Source organism: Gracilinanus agilis, chromosome 3 (assembly GCF_016433145.1).
Source record: "Gracilinanus agilis isolate LMUSP501 chromosome 3, AgileGrace, whole genome shotgun sequence".
Classification (NCBI taxonomy): domain Eukaryota; kingdom Metazoa; phylum Chordata; class Mammalia; order Didelphimorphia; family Didelphidae; genus Gracilinanus; species Gracilinanus agilis.
This window is the reverse complement of record NC_058132.1, coordinates 448,326,101-448,336,509: the sequence shown is the minus strand read 5'-3', so window position 1 is coordinate 448,336,509 and position 10,409 is coordinate 448,326,101. Positions and strand designations below refer to the sequence as shown.

The following is a 10,409-nucleotide window of genomic DNA, read 5'->3' as shown; positions in this document are numbered from 1 at the left end:
TGAGGGAGAAAGGAAGGAAGGAAGGAAGGAAGGAAGGAAGGAAGGAAGGAAGGAAGGAAGGAAGGAAGGATGGATGGAAGGAAGGAAGGAAGGAAGGAAAGAAAGAAAGAAGGAAGGAAGGAAGGAAAGAAAGAAAGAAAGAAGGAAAGAAAGAAAGAAAGAAAGAAGGAAAGAAAGAAAAAAAAAAGCTGGACAGAAATCAGAAGTCTTCATTAAGTCTAAGCGACACCCGCTGCGCTCAGGGAAGATATATGGTTCTATGGGGCTTGTGGAGAGCAGTCCAGAACACAGGGGTAGTGAGCTTCCTGCTGACCCTCACGAATTAATGTCCAAGGGCATTTGGAAGTAAAGGAGGAAGCAAGGGCTGCTTCCCAAGGGATTTCAAGGTATAGGCCTAGGCTCAGGAGGTGTTGTCCAGCAGTGCGCTCTGGTGGCAGTTGAGATTCACTGAACCTCCTGCCGAGTGAGAGCCAAGAAGCTGATACTAGGACAAAGTTGTAGTCAGAAGCGAAATCTTTGCTCACTGGTCCCAACAAGCAGCCTGCCTCCTTCCTTCCCTCCCTCCTCTCAGCCCCATCTCTTACCTTGGTTGTTGGAGACGTGACTGCAGTCCGCGGGCAGAGCTGTCAACAGAGGGAAGAACAGGCCAAATTGCAAAAGAAAACCCCGGACCTCGCAGCCCCCCATAATTTTCCCCAATCCCCTTCCACAGTCTCTGGAGAGATGGAGCAGCCCAGAACTGCGTCCTGTATACTGGTGGTCTTCGTCTTCCTCCTCCTCCTCCTCTTCCTCTTCCACCCTGTCAGTAGAGGGTAACGGGGGGCGCTTTCCGCGCGAGGCCCCGGGGGCAGGGCACGAGGGTCCAGGCTGCCCAAGTGCAGGTGAAGCTGCTGCTGCTGCTGAGGATGCTGCTTCCCCCACCCGGGAGCTGCTGATGGCAGGAGGAGGGCGGTATTGCATCCACCCGTGTGTCCCACTCACGGGAGGAATATTCACCCGGCCCGGGAGAGCGCGCGCGCAGGAGCGAGCTCAGGGCTGTGGTTTGGGGGAGGGGAGAAAAGACAGGGGTAGGGTGGGGTGAGGAGGGAGAAGGGGGTGGGGAAGGAGGTAGCGTTTCACACTTGGAAAAGGGAGATCCAGAGAGCAGACTCTGGCCAGAGCGCTCTTCTTCACAGAGAACCGGACACTAGTACAGTCAAATTCAAGGGGCGGCGTGGAGGCTGCAGGAAGTTTCCTTGAGCTGATCTGGGGAAAGAGAAAGGGGGAGAAGGTCCAGCGGCAAGGCTCTGTGTGTCCAGGGCGTTGTAGGAAGGGATGATGCTCCTGTTCCCTCAGTCCCTGGCTTTCACCACCAACATTTCTAACTGGGGCTCAGCAGCTTCTGCACCAGCCCCCAGACGCTGTGGTCGTTTTATAATCATCTCTGAGAATGCATTGAGTCTACAAAGCACTTTCCCCCCCATTCTGCAGCAGCAAACGCAGATTATTATGTTTTGCCTTTGAGATTAATTCAAAGGAGGTGGGTGTACGGGAGAACTGCATGTGTTTTTCTTTCTTTTATTTTAAATTTCCATATATTCCGCTTTAGTGGGTAAGAGCAGCAAGCAGAGCAGTTTCCTTCAGTTTCATGCCAATTTCTCTAGCCCTGGTTGCTGAAAGGTTGGACAGCTCACTCCAGCACCCTAGATAAGTAAAACTTGCTAGGGAAAACAGCAAAGCTTCTCTCAGTCTCTCTCTCTTTCTCTCTCTCTCCCCTCCTCTTCACCCCACCCCCTTTTCCCCCATATGCTCCTTATTTGCATCAACAATCCTGAAGTCAAAAGAAACAATTTTTAAAAATGGGGGTGGAATGTGAAAATAAAATCAAGCAAACCTGCTATATGTGTGCTGACTGTTGTTGCTGAAGTAGACCTCCACTTCAGCTGGGCTATGGTTACTTCAGGTGCTCATTAGCGCTTATTAACATCATCACGATAGTGATAATTTGTTTTTACAATTACAAGAGCTAAGAGTGCTGATAACGTCCAAGGCGGCAAGCCTGCAGGTCTGTCGAATTTTCTTGGAAAGGAGTGCAAATCAGACAGAGCATTTTAATAGAAACAAAAGTACCCAGTGACCACAAATTACCTTCCCCAAATACTTCTCTCTCTTTCCACGCAAATACGGGCACGCTCAGTTTCAAATCTCTTCTCCCTCTCAAGTCAGGAAGCAAACCGCAGAAATGACGATCAATAATTTGATATGAGGGGAGAGAAAAATAAATGGTGGTGAAGACGGTGGACGGAGTCGAGTGGGGCACCTTAGACCCCACTATCTCTTCTCGGATTCTTTTTTGTGAGGAGAAGCGAGATTGAGGTGCTTTAGGAGAAAAAGAAAAAATGAAAAAAAAAAGAAAGAAAAGTAGAACCCTGAAGAGTAAATTCCAACCTAAAGAGAATGAAAGAAGCAGCTTCTTTCCTCCAAATTGGCAATACGCAGGTCAAACTGCTGCCAGTTCAGCACTAGAGGGGGTTAGTTGACAAGAGAAAATTTCTTTCACTCTGCTTGTAAGGTGGATATATAGTTGATCATTCAAATTACCCAAAGGAAAGAGAGAGGCTTCTAGGGTAAAATTAGCTCCCTTGTTAAGGGTTTGCTGTCAGTATGTGAATTTATTGCATGACCTAATTCTTTGGAAGGGGATCTGAAAAAGACATGGGTTAGAATGGTAGAGAAAAACCCTGGTGAGTAGTGTCAGAATAGTTGAAACGAAATGCTAGGTAGCTCAAAAGTGTAAAATACTTAAAAAAAAGAGAGAGATGAAGAATTGTAAAGGATAGTAAGAATGTTTTGGAAATAGGGGAAGGGCATGTAAAAAAGGAATAACCATTCAGGGTCTAGTATGGTAGCAGGCAGTTAGTTCTACTAAGGGGTAATAAATTTGAAAAGAATAAAAGAACATGACTTGAAGCTTACAAATTCTAGAAGGGAAATCCCCTATTCTATCAAAATACAGATAAGCAAATTCCATTAAAAAACGTCCTAGCACAACAGTTAAGGATCCAAATATTTGATGGCTAATTTTCCTGCCATTTCAGTTAATCATTCTAGGTGAAAGGAAAACCTTTAAACTTTAAAATTATATTTTTGGGGGAGAAATATACAATTTAGGTATTTTAAAGAGACTGAGAATTATTGAGATTGGCAGTTGTACCCTTCATCTCATGTTCAAAGTCTCCCTTGGAAGATTCCTAAACCTGAATGTAGACCAACTATATATAGTGATATATGCATGAATGAAGTTTTATATTGGCATTTCAAGTAGCAGAATCTTAAATTTCCCTATGTATTCTGCAACTATTTGACTCTAGCACTAATTAAAAAACTGGACAATTGCTTTATAGTTTAAGAGTGAATTAAGAAAATAAATACAAGTTTAGAGGAGAATGCACAATAAAAGCAAGGCAAAATGTTATTTACATTAAAATAATGTTTGTTTCTAAGTTAGTCATTAAATATCACTTAACTTTTTATAAATTATTTGTAGAGGTCAAATAATTTCAATAATGTGTCCGTGAAATTTGTGTCAAGATATCTTTTCAAAGAACATCCTGTATCCCTGACTTTTTTAAGGTAATTTTTTGGTTTTTAAATAAACATTAACCTTACAAAGGAGTAGTACTTTACACTTCATTAATTTTCATAACAATCTACAATTGAGAAAAATCACATTCAAGGAGACATTTCCTCTTAAAACAGGTTTAAGAAAGCATTCTAATCATAACCATGCCATGTATATTTTCTTAGTTTTATTTTTAGAAACATAACCTAGGTTAATCTGTTTACATGTTTTTGATGTCTTTATTTGTGAAATTAGCAAAGAACAATTTTCTCTTACTTAAACTTCATTAAAATGAAGTTAACAAAATCCATATCTAAATAATTATTTTGTAAATGAGCTAATTTAAAATTAATTTAGATAATACTTTATTTGAAATTCTTTATGTGCATAAAATTTCTTTTTTTTTTAGCCTTGATTTCAAGAACTTATAAATTTAAATTCAAATTAAGGTTTGGGGTTCATATGAAAAAGTAAAAACAAAAGCTAAAAGCAAATATGTATATTCATACATGTATAGATGTATGCATGTATATCAATCAGCCTAAGGTTCATCTATAGACCTCATTCATGGTTTCTAACCATAGCATATTGTAATGGTGCCTGAATTAAAGCAGTATTTCTTAATATAGAACAATAATAATGTAAATATTGAGATGGATTTCTATGTTCTATCATACAAATTTATACAAACCATTGTCTTTGGAAATAAATCTTATTCAAGTATCATTTATTATATACTATTTCTTTGAGAATTCTTTTCTTTCATTAAATAACCAATAAGATTTTCTGATATATCAAGGCCATTTATAAAATTCACATTTTACACATAGTGCAAGCTATAGCAAATTATGTTATTAATTGTTAAAGATTCTACTAAATAAAGAAAGTTTAAGGCTATTTTCTAATCTAAGTTGGACCATTATGATAATATGTGATAGTGGCCATTACTTTACCTAGGTCTTAATTTCATTTTATTATCAAATAAAAAGATCATGGTAAAACAGAGCTTTTTTAACTTTTTTGTGACAATGATCAATTTGGAATTCTGATTAACCTGTGACTACATTTCAGAATAATATGTTAAATGCATAACATATTATATATAGAGAATTGCAAAAAAACCCCAATTATATCGAAATACAGTTATCAAAACACTTTTAAAAATATGTTTCACAAAAATAGATTAGATAATTTCTAATGTTTTATCTTGCTCTGAAAATCTATGATTCTATGATACATGATAGCAATACATGGAGAAATACCAAATTTAAAACTATGACTATATTTGACAAATAGAGTTTATTTTGTACTGTTATTTCTCAAATAATTTTTTATATTTTGTTTCCATTTTATCCTCTTATTTTTCATATAAAAAGTGTTAATAGACAATTGCATTTCATTTAATGAAGATAATTTAAAAGGTGTACTGATTTTGTACTTACACAGTATTCATCAACTTCCTTGATTTGAAAGCTATTAGTACAACTCAATGAAGATTATTAATCATGAATGTATTTCCTTTTATATTTTCCAGCCTTCTTGAGAATATTTACTGATGTGACAATTTCAAATTATCAACCACTTAATGAATCAAATGAAATACAATCATATAGTTGTCTGTACTTGTCTGACTCTTGCCCAATATTTGAAAAATCATTCCTTTCCTTTTTCAATATTATATTATTCAAAATTCTTTTGTATACTACTGCAACAATGCTCATGAGGATATATGTGGCCTGGAAACAAGTAAGAATGACTCAATTTTTATCTAATAAATGTGACTTTCTAGACCCTAGTTTAAATCTCCATTTATAATATAAATTGCATCCTTTAGTACATTTTAAAAGAAAGGAAGGGAGGAATATTTCACTTATAATTATTTCTAAAAAAATAAAGCAGTTATAAAACATTTTAATAACAAAAGTGATTCAATACAGTATTTGGAATATTTTAAAATAAATATTTTAATAAAATGTAATGGAACAGTATATAACTTATGGGGTAAAATGTTGTTTAATGTATATGTAATCAATATGATGACTAAATTTATGAACCAATTTTGAAATTTAATTTTTAAAAATATTGTTTAAAATTTTAAGTAGATACATAATACATTGTATATTGTTCAAAATGTACATGTGATGTCTTTGTAATATATAAAATTTGAAGATATTACAGTGAAGACTATACTGAACTTTTATTTCATCAATTATACAAGTCAAATGAGATTAAAAATGAAAAGCAAATTTTAGCATAGTTAAATGATTAAACTTGGGGTAGTAAATGAAGAAAATCTGGGCTTACATGAAATACATTTTATATCTATACAAAAAGTGTTTCATCCAAAAGTCTACAAAGATTTTTCCCTGCTTATAATTGCTACAACATAAAATAGGATTTTCTGGGGCAGCTGGGTAGCTCAGTGGAGTAAGAGTCAGGCCTAGAGACAGGAGGTCCTAGGTTCAAACCCGGCCTCAGCCACTTCCTAGCTGTGTGACCCTGGGCAAGTCACTTGACCCCCATTGCCCACCCTTACCAATCTTCCACCTATGAAACAATACACCGAAGTACAAGGGTTAAAAAGAAAAAAAAAAGAGGATTTTCTTTCTAAAGAACTAAAAAAGAAAAATCATTCCTTGTTCATATTAGCTATTTTCCCTTTAGTATTTTAATAAGCCTTGTTAAAAAAATTCACATATGAAGATAGTAATAGGAAAAGCTGAATTTTAACATGCACAGGAACCTCAGATAAAAATGTGAATTTTAAAAATTTTATCTAAAATAAATATTAGAGTTGAACTGTAATGTAAATTAACCTTAAAACAAAAACTATTATATTTGGTTTTATCCTTTTCAAAAAAAACTTTTATATCAATTCTTCAACCATCGTATAGATACAATTTCATGATTACTTTACTTATCCTTCCAATAGTTTAAGCAAAAGGTTTATCTAAGTCATAACTTTTGCTTGAGCAATAATTTTAAATGATATCTTTAATACTTTATGACAATTATTAATCTTATTCTATTCCTTAACATAATAATAATAATAATAATATATGTTTAACTACTTGAATGTAGAGAGAAAACTAATTAAACTCTCTCTCCAATATGCTTAACAACTAATTTGACTAACTTTTTGACTCAATTGATTAAATAAATTGTGCATCACCATGGAGACAGAGTATAATAGTTTTGCTGAATAAATCATTTGACTACAGAACACCACAAATAATGTCTCACCCTTGGAAAGATTTTCATGTTCTTGAAAGGGTCAGTTTATGCAAAATATCCTTTCTTCCATTTAACAAAGATAATAAATGTTTATTATTTACCCCTGAAATAAAAACAAGCAATAATGAAAATTATTAAAATGAGTTTTTCAACAAACTTTGCATTTATCTCTTTTTATAATTGGTAAAGTTATAAAATGTTATTAGTATAATAGATTATTTTTCTTCTTTTTCACAGTGTTAGAAGCTCTCCAGTTGCTACTTTATTTTTACTGTGGTTTCAATAAAGTAGTAAATTATTTTAAATAGATACAACATATGTTATGAGAATATTCATAAGATTTTAGAAGTATAATGAGGCAAAACTATGCTTATCCTGACTATTCTAATATGCTTTAGATTCTTAAAATATTGGCAACTGATAAAAATAATACTAATAAGTAATAAATTATAGAATGAAGAATGATCCAAATTCAGTACCAAAGCAAAATCTTTCTTTAAAATCTGCAAGTCATATTTTGGTGTCGAAAAATTATAACATACTCATATGTATGCATGGCATGTTCTTCAAAATTGAGGTGAATAATTTTAGAAATATTATGCCATATCATGTTTTTATATATCAAAGCTATTTTAATGTTGAGCATATTTTTCTGTTATAATTATATGTCTATATAAAGCACTCTCAATGCTTTATTAAGTCAACTTTTAAAATTTAGTAATTGTCCATCTTGAACTTTCTTAATAAGCCAAATATGTTTTATTGAATTATAGATTATTTTAATAGATATATTATTTATAAAATATGTAATATTTAATGCATGTGAATATATGCCTATCACAAATTTCATATCATTTTGAAATATATTGTACTTTGATTTTCAAATTTCTTTCTTTCCTTCATCATTTGTTCTTTCTCAAATTGCTTTCACTTTTTTCTAATTTTCTCGATAAAGGATGAAAAATGGAAACTCACAATGTCCAAAAGCTGTCTAGAATAGTCACCCATATTAGCACAATTATATTTTGATAGCTCCAATTACCTATGTTATGCTAGTGACATAATGATTTAAATTTCTATAAGCTTCTTTTTCAGGTTTTGGGAAAGAATATAAATAGAAATTTGTTCACTGGTTAGCCATTTCTGAATTATTATTATATTTCTTAATATACATGAATAGGCTATATTTAATATAATTATTCATACTACAATTTGGTACCTACCATATTCTACCATTTCCTGTTATTTTTCATTTTAAGTCTATGACCTGTCTATATTTTTAAATACATAGCACCTAGCAGATTCCCCAATAGATATAGTATTGGTTGGCTGAAGGTTCTGGTTCTAGACTTTTAGTCTCTTCATTGTATTGGCTGATTTATGTAAGATAAATTTCTTTAGGAATGATGATAACCATTGTCAGTATAATTTTTTGCCCATTTCTTGTTCTCTAAATCAAAAACTTTTTAATAAAATGATTAGTTGGTCTGAGTTGCATGTCGCATTTTGCAAATTTTATACTTTCTTCTTTGGAATATTATTATCTTTTAATATTTGCCTAACAATTAAATGGTCTGATGATGAAAATGATTCCAGTTTCAACAATCAATCCTGTCCAATCTGCTAAAATTAGATTACTTGAGATAAAGCATTTATTAAATATGTACTATATGCTAGACACTGTGCTAAGTGCTAGGAATATTAACACATGACAAAACATAGTTTTGCACTTCATAAACTTACTTCTTATTGAGGGAAGACAAAATAATAGTGAGATAAAAAGCAAGACTTACATTTGGAAGGGGGCTTACTGAAAAGGAATCAAGGTTGAAAAATCCAGAGAATCGTGAGCTGAACCATGCTAGAAGGGGAAATTATTCATCTTATATTTTGTAGGATTCCCTATCTCCTTCTTGGTCTTAAATTACTCCCTTTCCTATACGTATATTATTCTATGTTCAATTAATTTGTTTATGATATCCCTCTTTATATTTAAGTCATTTATGCATTTTGAATTAATTGTGGCATAGGGGTGTTTTCTAATTCTCCCAGCATTTTTTTTTTTGAAATAGTGACTTCTTGTCCCCAAAGCTGGGATATTTGGGTATATTGAACACTATCTTGCTACTGTCATTTACCACAAGTCTATTCCATCCATCTCCCCTTCTGTCTCTTAGCCAGTACCATATTGTTTTGATGATCATTGCTTTATAGTATAATTTGATATATGGTAATGCTAGGCCACCTTCCTTCAATTATTTTCCATTAGCTCTCTAGTTATAGTCTTGATCTTCTGTTCTTCCAGATGAACTTTTTAATAATTTTTTCTAATTCTATAAAAACTGTTTTGGTGGTTTGATAGGTATAGCACCAAATAAGTAAATTAATTTAGGTAGGATTGTTATTTTTATTATATTAGCTTGTCTTACCCATGAGCAATTAATGTTTTTCCAATTGTTTAGATCTAGTTTTATTTGTATTAAGAATGTTTTCTAGTTGTGTTCATATAATTCCTGTGTTTTATTTTGTAGAAAGATTCCTAAATATTTTATATTGTCTAGAGTGATTTTAAATGGAGTTTCTCTTTCTAACCCTTGCTTCTGAAATTTTTTGGAAACATATAGGAATGCTGATCATTTACGTGTGTTTATTTTGTACCCTGAAACTTTGCTAAAGTTATTGAAAGTGTATGAGGTTAGAATTGAACTTGGGCCTGGAACTCTAGCCACATGCTACCTAGCTGCCTTTCTACACATATCTTGAAAAAATCTGAATTATATCCCTCTAAAGCCATGGTGTTTTTTAAAGCAGTTTCCCATTTACCCCTCCATAATTTTAATTTATAATTATGTAGTTGTAACTTTATTCTTGTGAGATTTTGAGATATATTTCTTTTACTTTCTTCAAATAATCCAGACAGCAATACTCTCCTTAACCTTTCCTTGTACTCTGAAATTCAATCTACCAAAATTTAGGATGATTAGCAGACAATCTGAGGCATTTTCGTAATTACTTACTATTGTAAGGGTTAAAAAGTAAAGATTGGACTAAATGTATAAAAATGTGGTCACCAAAAATATATCATTCAAGTCACGATGACTTTTTATGGTAGTTTATTTACAAAAAGGAGAAAGAACAAAAGTAAGGAAATGAGAGAGAGATTAGATAATTACTTCAGCCTTGTCCAAAGCAGGCAGGGCTTCAAAAGTCCCAGCAAAGAGGGGCCCAGAGGTAAATTAAACAAGGGTTCTAACCATGAGGCATCCTCTGAGAGAAGAAAGGAGAAAAGAAATTTGGAACACACAAAGGGAAATTTTTATCCCATAATTTGGCCATTCACTTGAATTAAATCTTAAAGATATGTAACTGTAAAATTGCTAATGAGTTTGATAAGGTACTACAATACAATGGAATTTCATGGCATTAATTGTGTATCTAAAGGTGAGATGTTAACTAAATTGAATTCTGCAGAATACCTATAGCTAGAGAATTGTTTAGGATCATTAGAACGGATAATGTATAATGATTTTCAGTGAATTTGAGAATTGCCTGAATGCAATTGATAGCTATCCTG

The 10,409-nt window shown here is 33.3% G+C and overlaps 1 protein-coding gene across 1 annotated transcript in view; it reads right to left on the bottom strand.

Annotated features, from left to right (window-relative positions):
* EPHA6 (EPH receptor A6) overlaps positions 1–960 on the bottom strand; it is a 1,373,534-nt gene extending 1,372,574 nt beyond the window's left edge. Inside the window, exon 1 of the mRNA XM_044666934.1 lies at positions 585–960. Within this exon, the coding sequence (XP_044522869.1) occupies positions 585–960 (376 nt within the window). The remainder of the gene's footprint in view (positions 1–584) is intronic.
* Positions 961–10,409: the final 9,449 nt, after the last annotated feature.